The sequence below is a fragment of the Poecilia latipinna genome, unplaced genomic scaffold (genome assembly GCF_001443285.1).
Source record: "Poecilia latipinna isolate Pla-1442-1.1 unplaced genomic scaffold, P_latipinna-1.0 Scaffold673, whole genome shotgun sequence".
Lineage (NCBI taxonomy): Eukaryota > Metazoa > Chordata > Actinopteri > Cyprinodontiformes > Poeciliidae > Poecilia > Poecilia latipinna.
This window is the reverse complement of record NW_015113289.1, coordinates 97,701-114,754: the sequence shown is the minus strand read 5'-3', so window position 1 is coordinate 114,754 and position 17,054 is coordinate 97,701. Positions and strand designations below refer to the sequence as shown.

General features: G+C 39.9%; 2 protein-coding genes across 4 annotated transcripts in view; both read right to left on the bottom strand.

Moving 5' to 3' along the window:
* The window catches only part of ash1l (ash1 (absent, small, or homeotic)-like (Drosophila)), a 36,667-nt gene extending 29,041 nt beyond the window's left edge, over positions 1–7,626 (bottom strand). For 2 of the 3 annotated variants that reach the window (XM_015044384.1, XM_015044386.1), the window contains exons 1-3: positions 7,475–7,626; positions 6,422–6,542; positions 376–1,156 (exon numbers count right to left, since the gene is read on the bottom strand). In XM_015044384.1, the coding sequence (XP_014899870.1) occupies positions 376–975 (600 nt within the window). In that variant the 5' untranslated portion in view covers positions 976–1,156; positions 6,422–6,542; positions 7,475–7,626. Of the gene's footprint in view, positions 1–375; positions 1,157–6,421; positions 6,543–7,267 lie in introns of all 3 variants that reach the window. The other variant, XM_015044385.1, reaches the window with a different exon arrangement.
* Positions 7,627–9,734: 2,108 nt separating this feature from the next.
* Positions 9,735–16,928, bottom strand: rnf115b (ring finger protein 115b). The gene is made up of 10 exons (XM_015044383.1): positions 16,785–16,928; positions 16,554–16,676; positions 15,117–15,175; positions 13,637–13,697; positions 13,361–13,551; positions 11,636–11,704; positions 11,449–11,527; positions 11,220–11,313; positions 10,063–10,178; positions 9,735–9,933 (listed from the first exon to the last, which is right to left on the bottom strand). The coding sequence occupies exons 2-10, from the start codon at positions 16,629–16,631 to the stop codon at positions 9,808–9,810; spliced, it is 873 nt and encodes a 290-aa protein (XP_014899869.1). The 5' UTR covers positions 16,632–16,676; positions 16,785–16,928; the 3' UTR covers positions 9,735–9,807.
* Positions 16,929–17,054: the final 126 nt, after the last annotated feature.

Here is a 17,054-nt window from a genome sequence, read left to right as displayed (position 1 = left end):
TAAAATAAGGACTTTAGAGGCTGCTGCATTCTTATGTGCCCAGCAAGTTGAGAGCAGCTGAAACACTAGTCACTAAAAATTATGATGTTCAAGTTTACAAAGGAGGACAACAACTTTTTCTGTAAGTTCTGTCCACAAACATTTATCTTGAACAAGAATATAAGACAGACTGAAGTCCAGAACATGCAGAATGAGTAAATATAATATTGATTAATAAATATTGTGTTATTTTACTACACTGTGAAGCTACTGTGTTTTCAAACACATACAAAGCATTGAAGCAATTCACTTTAATACAACTTTAACACAACAATTTAGATCAAACTGTGTGCATTTGAACTTAAAACACAAAGTTTGAAGCTTGTCTGCTTGTACCTTCTTAGCTGGTGCACTCCCGCCGTTTACTTGGGAGGGCGATGGAGTCTTTGTGATGCCAGGCGGAGCAGCAGGAGAAGACGGAGTAATAGCTTTACCAGAGGGGGCTAGTGAAGACGATGTAGCTGGTGCTTTTTTCAAACTCGGACTCTTTTCCCTCTCCTTCCCTTGGCTCTTTGAAGGGCTTTGGCTCCGACCGCTAGCGCCATCGCCGGCGGCCACCGCCCGGTTTCCACGGGCGCTGCTTCCTCCACGACTCGTGTGCCTCACGGTGGCCCTGAAGGCGGGTCGGCACACGTAGTTCTCCAAGCTCTTCGGGGGCTTCTTCATGCGTTTTGCCTGCAGGCCGATCTTAAGCTTGACGTTTCCCTCGGACAGGCTGCTCTCCGTGATGGAGAAATGGGACTGGTCCCCTCCGGGGTCTCCAGGTCCACCTGCACCAGGAGGACCAGCGGCAGTTCCCTCTTTCTCCCTCTCTTGCTTCTTTTCATTCTCCTCTTCTTTTTTCCCACCTCCTCCCTCCTTCTCTCGCTCCGCTGAGACAGCAGCAGAGAGAAGTAAGGGTGGCGTTGCAGTTTGCCCCTGAACCTTCTGATCCATCAGAACTTTAGGGGGTGTGGATGATTGTTGGGTATGTCAGGTAGATTTCTTGGATGGGGATGGGATAGGAATGAAGGGGGGGGAATAGGGGACGGGGATAACAGTAAGGGGGAAGGTCTCCTTCTTTTGAAGTGGCTTCTCTCCCTTCTTGGAAGTCCAGCCCTCTTTCTCCGACCTTCAACTGTATAAACAGAGACAAGTAAAATAAGAAAAAGAGGTCAAGAATGAATCCAACACAGCAACAACAACAACAGAACAACTGCAAGAAGGCCTTAAAGCCAAAAGGCAAACTGCATGAGCTGCTCTCAGTTCGATTGGAAAGACAAAGCCAACACTGCACTTTTGAAAGTGGGTCAAACCACCTTGAGAATGTCATGCAGCTGGGGGCTCTCTCACAAGAAGCTGCCCTGTATGAGCAGCAGGTGAGGTGTGCAACAAAAAGATGGCATAGAGGGAGAGACTGCGGCTGCAGAGAAAGATTTTAACAGATTTTTATACTTGTTTTTATATCAAGAGATATCACTTCCTTTCTCTGGTTTTCTTGGCAGTTATGATAAGCAAACTGCACCAGGGTTTACTTGCGAGCAAACCGACGCTGCTTGCAAGTGGACCAGCGATCGCTTAACTGGTCTCCAACAGAGTTTTCGTGCGAACAAACTTCAATTTACTAAAACTGAACCAAAAACCTCTTGTAGGAAAACTCTTCAGCTCTGTTGCAGAGTGTTACCACGGCGACATAACCAAAAGTAATTGATGTAAAACACTGGATTGTAATTATAGCAAGATCTCTCTCCCCTTACATACAAATACTTGCCTGAGATAAATCTAATGTTTGGCATAGCTTCAAGGAGTTTGAAGTGATTTTGTAAACTTTGACTTTCTGTTGTCTATTGTTAGTTTTTAAACAATAACTGCTATGAAAAACCAAATGCATTGTATGGCAGCAATTATTGGTTATATTAGTAATTGAATAGTTTATCGACTATTCCGACAATTAATCGGATACAAAAGTTGGCACATTGTACACGTTTGTTTTATCTTAAATCCAACATGTTTTTGTACAGTTTTTGCTTAATTACTGATCAAAATTTTAAATTCCAATTCAAAAATGCCTTATTTATAAAGAAAGGGAAATTAAATGCTGTTATAACTCATATTAATTTAAATTTTTCAAAGAGTTATTGTAGATAGCGATGGCTGTTTGCATATGTTGAGTAAGTTGTTGTTTTTAGAAGATGGCCTTTTTTTTGAGTCTGTATACTCCAGTGAACAATTAATCGGCTGCTAAATTTGAATAACCAATTCATCGCGATATTGGTTTGATTTCACTGTTTTTGAACTCGAGTTGCACTCTAGAATTGCTGTAACAAGTATTGCTGATGAAATCTAACAAATTACCAGGACATAAGGGGCTTCTAGTTTTAAAATGCTTCCAAAGCAGCAGTTCTTGCTTCTCACAGCACCAGCAGTTACAATCTACACCCAAAACGCACCTTGTGAGTAACGTAGAACAGATGCAGAAAACCATTTCTAATCATCTTTTTACTTCGAGAGTGCCCCTCTTTCAGCCTAGGTGGCTTTTTATGGTGTGACTCTGTTCACAGCCTAGAATAATGTGTGACCCACTTGCACAGCCGCGGCTCTTCCACATAAGAAATCCAACATCAGGGCTCCAGCTCCTTTGCCATTTTCCACCTGCGATATACAAATCCCAAGAGGCCCAGAGCCAACTGTCTCCAGTAGTGTCACATCTGGACATATTTGCAAAAAACCCCAAAAAGATGCAGAATTACAAGCTCTAATACTTGGTGAACTGCGTTAGCCCAGCAACAAACAGCAGAATGATTGTTAATTGCCCTCCACAGAGGGCAGCCCGATTCAATGAAGTTGTCTACGGCTCCCTGCAGGCACTGAGTGATTTAGGCAGATTCGCCCCCAAGCAGGTGCTTTCTCTTTGTGAAGTCATTTGGAGGCAATTCAGAACTGTGACCTCAGCACATTGGGTCCTCTGGGACTAGACAGACGATCCGGCAGCCTTTCCCAGCCTCTCTCCTCTCACAGCCGCAACTGAGAGTGAGCGATTAGGCGTCGATGTGCCAGCAGTTTTCCTGCACCCTACATTAGAGCGGGGCAGTAAAAGAGCCACTTTAATGGAGCCTCAGGAAAGTCAAATAAGACGACCCATCAGTTAAGCATCACCGTCGGCAAGACGAGGGTTAAAAAAACAAAAAAAAAAAACAAAAGGAATCGGTTGTACGTCTAGCCTTTAACAATGTTTGCTTTGGATTACGACTCAAAAAAAAAAAAAAAAAAAACCAGAAGTTGATATGTTTTCAGTTGAACCACAAAGCAAATGAAGCGTAACTTTTGGATTCTATGAAGCCTGAAGATTTTTCTGCTGCTTTCTTTTCGGTGTTTACTCCAATGTCAGCTTTTTGCTTCAAAACTTCACACTCCCCCCTTGTTGCACATACCACAGTTAACTCACACCTCCCTACTTCTTCAACACTCAATCAATCTGTTCACCCTTGTGGTGCTTTTTTTTTTTTTTTTAAGCCCCCTTTGAGCGATTTCGCAAACTTGGAAAGCACTAGACACAGCACACAAACTATACATGGTTTTGAAACGTTAATCAAAAACACATTTCCTCCCAATCACCCACTCGACTGACGCTGTTGCTTGCATCCTCCTTAAACACGGAGACAAATACATTTCACATTCTTGCACACTAAAACATTTGCACTGATGAGAAAACTGCATCCAACGTCTGACTGAACTTCTTTCACCCTTTTTTTGGTGCCACAAAGTAATGCAAAATTATGAACTGAAGGGATTTTTTTCTTTTTTTCATTGTACACAGAAATCTGAAAAGTGTGGTGTACATTTGCATTCAGTGGCCCCTTGTCGATCACCCCGTATTTCGCTTCAGCCACCTTCCTGCAATCTTTGACCACTCTTCCTAAAGCTGCTGAAGAAAATTCCCACAGAAAGATACTGCCACTGCCAACTTTTACGGAGAAGATGAGGTGTTCAGACTTTTGTACGATATTAGTTTTCTGCTATACACTTAACGGACCTTGGAATTGGATGTTGTACTATTTTAAGCCAGGTTGAATAGAATATAACAGAGTACAATGGAAAAGTTTAGTCATTTTATAACAGCAAGCCTTGATGCAAATACAACAAAATTATAAAGAATGCATCCTAATTTGGTCCTATTATTAGGAAACTGGTACACAGTAAAGCCTCAAAGGGGGCAACAGTGTGCTGGTTTGTCAGAAACTACTCAGGAGAAGAAGAAAAAAAGAACTAAATGTAAAAGTTACTTTTCACCAGGAAATCAAAACAGTTTTTGTATGTTTGTCATCCCTGAGAGATTAATCATAATGATAGATTTTTAAAACCAGCAGGTCTCACCTTAAAAACAAACATTACTGTTTGTCATTCCCTGTTTGTGATCTGACACTCTGTTTTCATTGTGTGCTTTGGGTTTGGTGTCACCCTTCGAATGGGAGTATTGGACAATAGAGTGGACTGGATATATAAATTAGGCCTCATTAACATTTTTCAGTAATTACGTTCTTCTTGCCTCTCTTCCTTAAATTCCAGCTTTGCATGACAAACTTTCTTCCTGTTGGCAAACTCTACAGCCTGAGCTGTGGAGTTTCACAGCTCCTCCAGAGTCACCATGAGCCTCTTGGCTGCTTCTCTGGATAAAAAGGCTCTCCATGTCAGTTTAGGTGGACAAGTTTACAAAACTAAGTCTCTGTCACAGAGAATGAGAAGTGTGAAATGGGATAGTTTTATAACTTATCATAGATTTCTGGTGTGTTCCTATATCTTCATGATGCTGCTTGTCGACTATTGACTAGGAAGGCTTTCGCACAACATCTGGATTTATACTGAGATTAAATTGCACACAAATGGATTTTATTAACTAATAAGGCAATTTCAAAACATTTGATTTTCCAGGTTTTGCTCAGGCTGGACAGAAATTAACACCACACCTTCCAGATTTTTGCTGGTTTAAAAAAATAAACATATTAATAAAAGATATAGTTTATCCCATAAAGTACACTACAGTTGTGGTTGTAACAGGAAAAAAAAAGTGGAAAAGTTCAAAGAGTAAGAATACTTAAGGGCACTATATGTAAAAAGGCAACTTTAGCGCCTAACTCAAAAATCAGGCGCCCAAATCCAAGCGAGTCAGATCACTTCTCTCACCTTTCAACGACTAAGACAAGTCAGTCATTGGTACTTTTGCTGTTAGTAATGCCACCAGAATGATCTTCGGTCTAATCTCAGATCAGTAATCCCCAGCCCCTAAAGTCTGTCATTTTCAAGTTGAGCATGAAGGTACTTCAGCTTTTGCGCAAGACTACAAAACAGTCATTTCATTATCGGTTACTCTAGAGATCTGTGCAACAACAACACCACTGCTTTTAGGATATCAGTCAGCTTGTCAACCGTTTGCTTTGTCTTTCAACAGCCGAGACTTAAAAGTGCAAAGAACGGTACATAAAGTGAGAACAAACAATCTGAATAACAGGGGATTCATAATAAATATCAGACCAACAACCGAATAAGACGACAGAGCTTGGAGGAACGTAGTAAACAACTTCCCGCGCCCCCTCCCATTTCTTTCCTCTCACCCTCCCCGCCTTTCACTCTCTCCTCGCTTTTGCACACGTTGTTCATAACTGCTGATTTCCCTGTGGCCAGAGCAATAGTATCCAACCCACCCACTCACCAACCTCCACCCTCCACCACATCATTCACATGAGGGGCTGGCGTCTGCCCTGTCATTTCCACCAGGGCTTTTTACTCCATCGGTATTTGCACAGACTGAGCCCCGCTCAGAGGGAGGAACCAGCCAAATTCCTTTAGTACTACCTTCACTGTGCATCGCCTAACAATGGAGCAGGGCTATATAACCAGAACTGAGTGTGACCCTTAAGAGCAAAGAAGCAGCTGTGATGTTTTCAACCCGAAGCTGCATTGTAGTAGGGTATAAATAAAACGCATCGGAGATGACAGGTGTCAGTCAGATCTGAAGCATGCAGGCATGCTCTGCAGCAATGCTTTGCTGTGTGAAACGACGGGCATATTTTATGTGTATTCTGATTTATTAAGTACATTATGTGAAAACAAACGGCAAATAACATAATAGGCATTTAGTTTCCTGTACAGTCAACACAGACCCTCCTGGGATTAGCTCTTCAGCAGCTACTGGCCGTTCAGTCATACTAATATTTCTGAGGAAATCCATGTCCAGACAAATGAGATGTTGATTGAATTAAGATGAGAAATGACTTAGAATAGATTTAATCGTGCTGAGAAATTAACATGATGCAAACTGTGCCTCGGTTACACAGACAAAACAAGAGCAGGCAGCATTATTTTCCCCTGATCGCGTCTTATAAAGAGCATCTTTGAAAACACTCACCTTTGAAAATTTGTCCAGAAACGGCGTTCACATCATTTGGCTCTGTGTCCTGTCCTCATGTACGCATCAACGTGGTGGCCACATTTTATTATTATTATTATGATGATTTAGCTTCCAACTGCTGGAAATAGTAGAACCAAAAACACAATCAGATCTGGAATTGAGATTGCTGCTTACATATACAAATCTAAGCAAAGCGCCTGCAGCTATGAAAGATTTAAATAAATAAATAAAAAGGCACAAAGAAATCCCCGTGGATTCATAAAAGTTAACGATTTTGTGCCAGGAGCGGTTCAAAACATAAAGTTACGAAGGTGGATTTTGAGTGCCAACATGTAAAGCATCCTCTCAAAAACGTGTTTAAATACTTCCGATTATAGCTGGCAGAACATTAAAAATACACGGGGATGAATTGGTCAATTTGCGATTAATATAACTCCTACATTAACAAATGTGTTCGTTTATTATGGAGCAAACTGCCAGCTAACGCTCGTCCAATAATAGACGGTCCTTATGCATCAATGGCACTGGCAGTTGCTAACTAGCTATCAATCAGAAGCCAGTTTAATAGCGATTTAAGCTAATTTCACCCAGCAACAACAGCAACCAACGCTCTAGTTAGGCTAGAAACGAGCAGCAAACGCCTACAGCTTTAAGACAATTTGCGGTGACCGAAAGTAAATGTCACAACTCGGGGATAAGTGATGTCCATAATCTTGCATCTCCGTCACATTCTCGTAGTCACTCGTGTTACTACATCTCAGCTACAGCGGCTAACGATGCAGTAGCTATACTGGGGCTACAACCAAGGGGGGAAAATGTCCAAATTCGGTTTCAAATACGCACTTTTAATCACTTCGACTCCGAATAGCAATTTTAAAAAATGTAGGTTATGTTCCAGTGGTGGAAAAAAAAAAACAGCAGATGCAGAGCCGTGTAAGGTTATTAAAAAAAACTGTCAACAAAATGGCGGCTGCGTTGAATCAACAGAAACCCGAAATGGGTCTCCCTGTAATTTCTCCCTCCGTAGCGGGTAAAACCGTTTTCCCTTACAGCGACTGGTGACGGTAATATCTCCAGAGGAGCTCTGAGATCCACTACGAGTCTCCGTTAGCTGGGCCTGGATGTGTCAGCGCGGGCCTCTCTCGTTAATCGGGCCTCCATGTCTGCTCAGCTCCGTATCGCTACTGTGTGTGTACAACACGGGCATTCTGAGTCCCACACGGGAGGGAGGGAGGGAGGAGGAGTGGAGTGGAAATGTCTGTTGTGAGCGGTTCCTGCGGTCCTTGGTCACTGAAAAAAATATATATTTGTACCGTTTTTTGCAGCTATTCTAGGTTACCGTGAAGAGTTGTTTTGTGGGTTAGTTCAGGGTGTGTTCGCTGGTATGCAGCAGTCAACTGTCAGACTCTCGGAACCGCCTAGGTTAGCCACCACAGAGGGCCAACGTAACGTTACAGTACATTAACAGCACAGACATAGGACGTGAACGCAGCACAAAAGCCTTTAAATAAACGGATTGCACACTGTAAAAACGAACATATTGGTATAACATAAAAAAAATTATGGGGCTTATTTTATTTGTCCCCAGAAGCTGGAGTTTCTGAGCTGAAATTCAGAAAAATAAACTGATAGTGCCTCATTAGGAATTCAAAACTTCTCAACTAAATGGTGGGAAAATATGCAACAGAGCCTCTGAAAAAAAAGTATTCTGACTATTTTGATTCTCTTCTCAGATTTTGTCTTTAATCTTCAAATTCTAACTTAAAAAAATAATAATTCTGGAGAATTAAAAAAAAGGTCAGAATTCTGATATTTTGAGATTAAACTGAGAATTCAGAAAAAAAATGAATTCTGCTATAAAATTAAAACTTGTATTAACTGCTAATGGAAACAAAAAAAATCACTTTCTCATACACCTATGTAGATATCTAATTCTATTATGAATTTATACTGACTGTAGCAAGTGCTATTTGTTCCAACCTCAACGTAAAACACCATCGGACAACCCCATGGCATTTTACCATTCATCAAAAACAGATTATCAGAGTGAGTAATAGTGTTTTTAAAAAGTTTGGTTGCATTTTTTTTTAATGCATTGGTGTCAAACAGTTAATCCTACCACATATGGGCAGGATAAAGCAAATACTTTGGTTGCACAAGTTGAAATATGGACTAATATAATATGAAAATATGGGGTGTTAGAATGCAAGAAAACAGCCCGACTTTCTAATTATTTTTGCTGTTGACGTTATGTTATTGGTATTAGAAACGTAAAAAGAAAAGCAAATCAAATTTTTGAAAAAAATCGAGCTATTTTTGGAAACAAGAAAATTGCTTGCATTTAAGGGTGCTTTTACAACAGCCCTTTTTAGTTTGCTTTAATTGAACCCAGGTATCGGTTCGGCTGAAGTAACTCTGGTGAGGTTTGAATGCATATGTGGATGAAAGCGGGCCAGAGACTGCTCTAAAAGCAGGAAGTGGACTATAGCGCAGGGCATTCTGGGTAAATAGTACCAAAATTAGTGGTCTTTTTACTAGAACTAAAAGAGAAATCCTAAAATCTGGTGCTACTACAAAAAAAAAAGAATTTCATGCATTTATTACTGGAAATAAATTCTTGCAAAACATCACTCTGTGTGTAAAGCATCTGTATAATATTATGACTTTCTTGTATTTAATTAAATTAAAAAAATATGTTTATGTTTGGATGATTTTCTCATCTTTTGTATACTGAAAACAGGGTTCTTTATATTCTTTCATTCATCATGCACTTGTCATAAAATGTTAAACAGTTTCTATTGGCCAATATGAAATTATTATAATTATTTTTGTACCAAATCAGGCCCAAAATACAGAAGGATTCAGCTACATGTTCAGCCATGTTACTGACCACTGAAACAGACTGCAACACCTGCTTGTGTTTATCACATTATAAAACACAAGTATGTACAAAGAGTGGAGGTCACAGGGTTAAGCTTTAATAGCTGCTTTAACTTGGTTAAAGGTCAACAAAATCCTGAAACTGTCTTACCAAGACAATATTGTAAAAGTGTTTCCCCATAACTCTGTAAGAGCCCGTCATTTTGACAGCCACTAGCAGCGCAGTGGTTATTAGTTCGTCACATCAAAGTCAGTCATTCAGAAAACTGCCTCAGCGAGCAGCGCAGTGAGAAGAGCACACCCGCTCAGGATGTTGTCAAGCAAACTGCTGGGTGCTTCTTGGGAGCCGTGGCATAAAATAGCATTTTCCTTAGAGCAGAAAACATGAAGGTCCTTCACGGAGACACGTGAATGACGTGAAGGCTTAAGCTGCAGTCAGAACTGCGGTGCATGTAATGTGTTTTATTTAAAAGCGGCCGAGATCCAACACGAAGAGTCATTGCTCAAATCGCCTCCCTCTCTTGTTGCTCTTGCCTGTCAGAGAGCTCATCTTGGGGCTGCTGCGATGTGGGCGGGAGGTTGTTGTCGACGCCGTCGAGACTTTTGCGGCACACTGGGCAGGTGTCATGCTGGAAAGAGGAGAGGAAACCTTTTGATCACTGCACATGAATTTGCGATGAAGCACAAGTGGAAAATTTCTGCATCCAGATTAGTGTTTCATGTTGATAGTTTGCAAGCATGCCAGTTTTTATCCTCACCAGCTCCAACCAGGGTACTATGCAGTCGCTGTGGAAGTAGTGGTGGCAGGGAAGCTTCCTGACAGATTCGGCAAGCGAATACTCCTCCCTACAAACTGGACATTCTAGTCGGCAGTCTGAAAAAAAAGAGAAAAATATATTAGTACAAGCATGTTTGTTACCCTGAGTCCTTTAAAGGGAACCTACTATGCAAAATTTACATTTTGCATGTTTTTGTACTTCCATTTGAGTCTCAACTGCTTGTAAAAAAACAAACAAAAAGAAAACCGTCCAGCCATTTTGTGGCAATAAGTTAATGTTTATTTTTTTTAAAGGTTTTATTGGCTCTAGTGGCCTTTATTTGATAGTAAATGGACAGCAAGGTGGGTAATGAGAGGGGGGGGAGGACATGGGGCAAGGGTCTCCAGACCAGGAATTGAACCTGCAACAGTCACGTCAAGGACTAAAGCATCCATGTATGGTTTATGCTTAACCCCTGCGCCACCACAACGCCCCTAACTTAATGTTTTTTAGTTTCTGGAAAACGAAGCATTTCCCGATTGTTGAGTCACACTGCACCGTTACATAGCATTCCCAGGGGAACTCCAGCACATTTGGTGAGCTGGTTTTACCCCTGTATGTGTTGTACAATGGCTACTGGATAAGACAAGTGTTTTGTTGTTGAATTAGCATTCAGAAAACCACTTGGTGAGTTATTGAAGGCTGTGTATGAGGCTGCACTTCTGCTTTTCAAAACGTATGGCTGTATCACTGCGGATCTGCTTGCAGCCATTTTCACATGCGAGTGTAAACGTTGAGTTAGCGGCGTGGTCAACAGCAGCTTATTTGAATATAAAGTGACAAGAGGCCTTAAAACAATAACTCATTCTGAAAGGAGCCCAGAATAGACAGAACTGAACAAACTGAAATCTCATCATCTAGGAATGATTTTGTGCAAAAGATGTAACAAAACATGTTTTGTGAAGCCCATAAATATATCCTAATCTGTTCAAGGAAACAGTAGGTCACCTCACAGAAGGACAGCATAGACTAGAAAAGTGTGATAAATGGCTGAAAAGGGGAAATACAGAAGGAAATTACTTCTATCATGAAACAAAGCTTTGTTTAAAAAGCCATAAGGCCAAACGTTTATCAGCATGCCGTGCTAAAATTCCCACCTATCTGTTCTTGAGAGACGCAAACACTGGGCAACAATGAGATCATTTCCTGTTCAGCCGGCGGTGGACCCGTGCTCTCCAGCCGCTCTAATAACTGGATGAGAGGAAGTACACCATATGATACAATAAATAATATCTAAACTACTTTGGTGCTTCACATAAGAAGCCGTGTGTGTCTAGATTTGCATGCTGTGGTACTCCAGTGGTCAGTAACTTTGCTGTTACTGACCTCTGTGACGACCGCGTCGAGGCCTCCCTGTCCCCACGCATAATCTCCCGGGTTTGAATACAACTGCATCATGCTTGATCTAAGGGGGCAAAGCAAAAGAGTGGAAGTTTCTCACACAAAGTCAGAGTGAAATCAAAAGCAACTGACGTGAATCAAAATCAGTAATGAAAAAGAAAAGCATGCTCACAGTTCGGTTGGAGTAGAAGAAGAGCTTCCGCTGGTGGCTAACAGTTCAGAAAAGACCTGCTGCATGATCCTTTTGAGTGAGAGCAAAACCAAGCAGTGAAACGTCTGACTTAGAAAACTTTCACTTGGTTTTAAGCTGCTTCAAACCAACATGATAAATGTTTTTAAAATAATACAAGACCTTCTTGTGGTTTTACAATAAACATTGCAAGTTCTAGAGGTTTTCTAAAACTAGTTTTCACTTATTTTCTGTCCGTCCCTTTCAAAAATTCTTCATACCACATTCAGTCGTTCACACAGTAAGAAGTTGAATGTTTAAAGTCAAAAGTATCGCCTAAAATGGAAGATGACCGTCACAAGAGCAGAAACAGAAATAAAAATCAACTTTCTCAGTGGGGAGGCACTAAAAAGGCCCTATATAAATTAAAAGTATTAACATTTGAAAATGTTTATCCAGTTTGGACTAAACAGGGCCCCCTGTAGGCCACAAAAACAAAAACTTGCAACCCTCCGTTGTTGTGAAAGGAGAAACGCCAAAAGAAACGGATTGTTTTGGTTTAATCAATGTAAAAGAAAAAAAAAACAATACAGAACTGATCGACTTCTCAAATAGTAAAAAAACTGGTCAAAAGCTAAGGAGCATTTATTTATTGGTATATTTATTGGTGCATATTAGATGCCACCAGCAGCGGAAAACGTGGGAATTGAAACCAGATTCCTGTAATGTTTTGGTGTGGAGTGCATTGGCACGAATCTTCATCACCACAACTTCTAATGAGGCTTTTAACACAAAGAAATAAAAACTTTTCAACACAATATCATTCTCCAGATAAGAGCCAAATCTTAACATCTGTTTTGTGGACGTTCAATACAAATATGTGTCCTATTAAACCAGTGCTTCTCAATTCCAGTCCTCAGGCCCCCCTGCTCTGCATGTTTTAGATGTGCCTCTACTCCAGAACAGCTGATTCAAATGATTGCATGACCTTCAAGTAATGCAGAGGCCTGTTAATCACCAAAATATTGAATCCAGGTGTGTGGCAGAAGGGAAACATCTAAAACATGCAGGGCAGGGGGGCGTGAGGACCGGAATTGAGAAACACTGTATTAAACCCAAATGAATAGTATGTGAAAGTCATGTTTTAAGAAATGAACTTTCACATACTATGAAAGTTCATTCATAGTATGTGAAAGCATTAACACTTCAGCCTACACTTTCAGCTAGTAGCTGTTTTAGGAAGCCACTTGCTTCTGCAAAAATACACTAGACAGAATGAAATTCTCATGAAAGGTTAAACATTACAGATATTCACTGAGCTGCCTCAGACGTCTAAAGCAGGGATGCATGAAAATGATGCAGGACAGTGATTCTCAAGGACTGGAGAAGGGCATGAGAATTGGGAACACGTTTTTTTATGCTGGTCACAAGGAACAAAAATATGTCCTTTATAATGTTTAGTTTTTTGTTTGTTTGTTTGTTTGTTGTTTTACCAGGTTTTGTGTTGTGCATGCATGCAACATGTATTTTTTATTTTTTTATTTTTTTACTTCTTCATGAGTTAAGAGGCTTAACTAAAGAAACTACCTAAATATAGTCTTTTGTTAGACCAATCGCAATAGGAGTATATCTAAAAAAAACTTTTAAAAACTTCAGAAAACCTGGACAAATATTGACCCAGGAAGCCAAACACAGTTCCCTGTATCGCTGAAGTGTCTACAAACATACCCGTATACTGCGGGGATTTGCTCAGGCCTGGAAGACTCGTCCTGCTCGGAGTTAAAAGGCGAGTCCTGTTCCTGCAGCTCTGTAACGACCGGGGACGCCGGAGATACCTGCTGGTTGTCCTCTGGGCGGGACTCGGAGGAGGGCGGGTGGGACAGCAGGGCGGAGCGCTCCATGAACACCAGCTGCCATATCTTGCAAAGGGAGACCAGAGAAAATTGTCACACAAAGGCTGAGGCACAAAGGAGCCATTGTTACGACGCAATTACTTTCACGTACGTCTGGCAACTGCAAGTTTGACTCTGCATTTGTTACTGACGACACTCTGTCCCGCAGGAAACTTTACACACACACAAAAAAGAAAAAAATTAGGAGAGCATCTATCTCTTAAAAGGTTGCAGGAGGATTTACTTTCTGCAGTCGAAGGAATTTGGGGGATTCTGACCAAATTCGGCACCTAATTTTCTTCCAACTAAAGGCCCCAGGATGCACCGACTGGCAAGCTAAAAGTTCCTTCTCTGTTTCAGGATAAATCAAACTATCCATTAAAAAAAGCATAATGTGAATGTCTTTTTGAATGACGTACTAAAATAAAGGAAGAGAAAGCTTGGATACATAATCTGGAAACAAAAGTAGGTGCTGAATGTCTTTAACTGGTCAAAGGTGGAGCAAAATAGGATCCAGTATGATGACTGTCTTTTTAATGAAAATGTCTGTTAAAAAGAAACAAAAAATAATTAATTCTAAATAATATTTTTGGGGAACCCTGCAAAATTCAATTGTTATTCACTTTTTGCTCAAAAAGCTAGATTTTAATTAATTCGTTAATTTATTTGAAAACTTTCACTTTATGAATGCAAGACTGGAAGTTCAAAATAAACCCTGAAACTTTAGAAAGACTACGTCAGATCATCACGTTTTTTTGTTGTTGTTGTTCTTGTTTTGTTTTGAGTGCTGGGATTATCAAACAGTAATCAAGTTTAATGATGAAAAACAAGAACAGGGTGCAAAGCTTAGCACTTGTTGCAGATTTTCTCTAATATTTTACACACAGGCTCAAATATGTACATACACTCTAACTAATTTGGCTAAATGTCTCTTAGCAAGGTGCAGAGTAGCAGTTTTTGCAGTCGCCAATAAGCTTCCAGCATATTTATGACTGACATAAACTGCTTTGAAACAAAGTCCATGAATTTATAAAGCTTTTAAGTTTGGGGCCATTTCAGAAAATTAATGTCAGCCAACTTTTATTAAGGTCCATTGTCCTGTTGGAGAACAACATTGCGTCCAACTTTCCACAAGCGAGGATTAGATGAACGAGACCCACATCATAATACTACCTCTTCTTTGCTCAACATTTTTGTCTAATTTTTGGAAATCTCATCTTAGCTCCTCCAAAGATTTTTTTTGTCTTTTTTGGCAAAATTGCTCAATGCTTGCTTTGTCTGTCAATAAGGATAAATCAAAACTTCTGCATCCGGTTCTTGTTTTGGAAATAAATTGAATCTGTTTGTTGCACAAACATTTCAGCCCGGGAAAAGTTTGGTTTAAATGTATGAATAAAAGATCCAAATTACTTAAGTAAAGACTCTATATTCCCAGGTTCTTTTGAGAACCTTAGAAGACTGAAGGTTTTCCTGAGGTTTTCACATGATTTAATATCAAATATCTTCAGTAATGCATACTTTCATAAGGCAAACTCCCAACTACATCGTCAAAACTGAGAGAAAAATGTGATATTGCGCATTCAGTTTTTTACCTGGAGTCTTCTGTTACCTCCTCGATGAAGTCGGACTCGCATGTGGGGCAGACCAAATCCTGAAAGAAAACAAGTTCATCTTCAGAAATCTCCTCATCTCATTTCATAGCAATGCCTCTGGGTTTTTAATCATCTGCTGTATCTGCTGAGGTTTATTCCCGCAATGGTTTCTTCCAAGAAAAATGCTGGTTCTGGCTGCAGGGGTTTGATCTGATTTACGCTCCGGATTATTAGCGACGTTGTAAACAAAGCAGATGCTTGTCATTCTACATTTACCACAAGTTGCGCTCTGAGGCAATACTGAATCAAACCGCTGTTAAATGTCAAATAATTTGGCTTTTTATGACCTCTAAATATCTTCAGACAACTTATATTTGGGCAAATGTGACAGCCCAGTCTATGATATAAATAAATTAAATTAATGGCATAGAAATTTTAAAATAGCTGCATTTCTTACTGCATAAATGATTTTGTTGCAGTTTTTCCAGAGATTTTAATCTCTGAAAAGACTACAGATTTTATCGTGGAAATGTTCAGTACACAAAAATCAGCTTAAGAAAAACTTGTCTGAAAATCTGTAGGACAGCTGACATTGCCTTCTGTTGAAATACATCAAATATGGTAGAAAAATAAAGATGCATACAGATGTCTAATGGTGGTTGAAAGCTTGGCAAATAGACTAAATACGCTTGACTTTCAATACCTTTGCTCAGGTTAAATTTGGACTACACATATAGGCTAAAAGGACCTACAATTTCCATTTTTATATATATACTAAATAAAGACAATGACTGGGTGACCTGAAATAGTAGGAGGCACTATCATGAAAAAAAAAATACTGTATTACCTCTGTAGTATGCTGCCTTGGGGAGAATCCCATAAGCTCGGTAAACATAAATGATACAACGGCTTGCCATATATTGTTTTCCTATGTTCGCTTCTTCTCCTAGAAAATTCCAAATGAACAGTTTTTATCTAAACCTTCAGAAAAATCAGATTGGATCACAGAGTTTCAGTGTTGTGTGGTTTGTATGAATTATCGGTGGTGCGTGTGTGTGTGTGTGTGTGTGTGTGTGTGTGCTAGCAGTGCGCACACCCACAGCACTCCCTTCGTGTTTGACACGCAGCTGACAGCAGACAACTGGACAGAGCAGAAGCGCTTCTAAATATGGCAAAGTGAATTACCAGATTTTACTCGCACCATCTAATTTAAGAGTTTCATGCTACTACACGCACAAGACCTGCCTCCAAGTATCTATTAAAGGCTGTTTATTTAAGAGATTTCACTTTATTATAATTCTGAGGCGAATTATGAGGGATTAAAAGTGCATTTTGTAAAGGAAGCAGACAGTAAATCTGTAAATCTTAAATTAAAAGATTAATGACAATAACGCTACATATATATATATGTGTATATATATATATAAAAAGACCCACCGGCAGTTGGGGCTCCGTCTCTTTCCTGCAGAAGTGGCAGTAAAACCGGTGTTGTGGTGTGTCCGCTGCCTCCGCCATGTTTACAGTGAGGAACTGTCTGACGTTGTTCTCTCAGTCCCCTCACTCAAAAAATAAAATAGCAAAAAGTATCAGCACGGTTAGGAAAGCAACAAATAAATATAAAACAACAAAGAAAATTTTAATAAGTAAAAAAAAAAAAAAAATTGACACCAGGCTTGCAGGTCCTTTCCACTGTTTTCAGTGTTTCCAGGAGCGCTTCTTGGATGAATGCCGCCCTTGGCGAGCCTCTTCCTCTGGGCCCCTCATGGGTGTTAATGTCATTGTAATTCAAGGCTTTAAATGATTCAGAATGATTTATTTGAACACTTTGTTTTTGTTTTTTTTCAAACTCGACTATTGATTGAACAATCAACAATGTATTTTAAATACAAACATTGAGTGGACACATTTTAATATTGTGTTTTTACAGAATCAAGGATA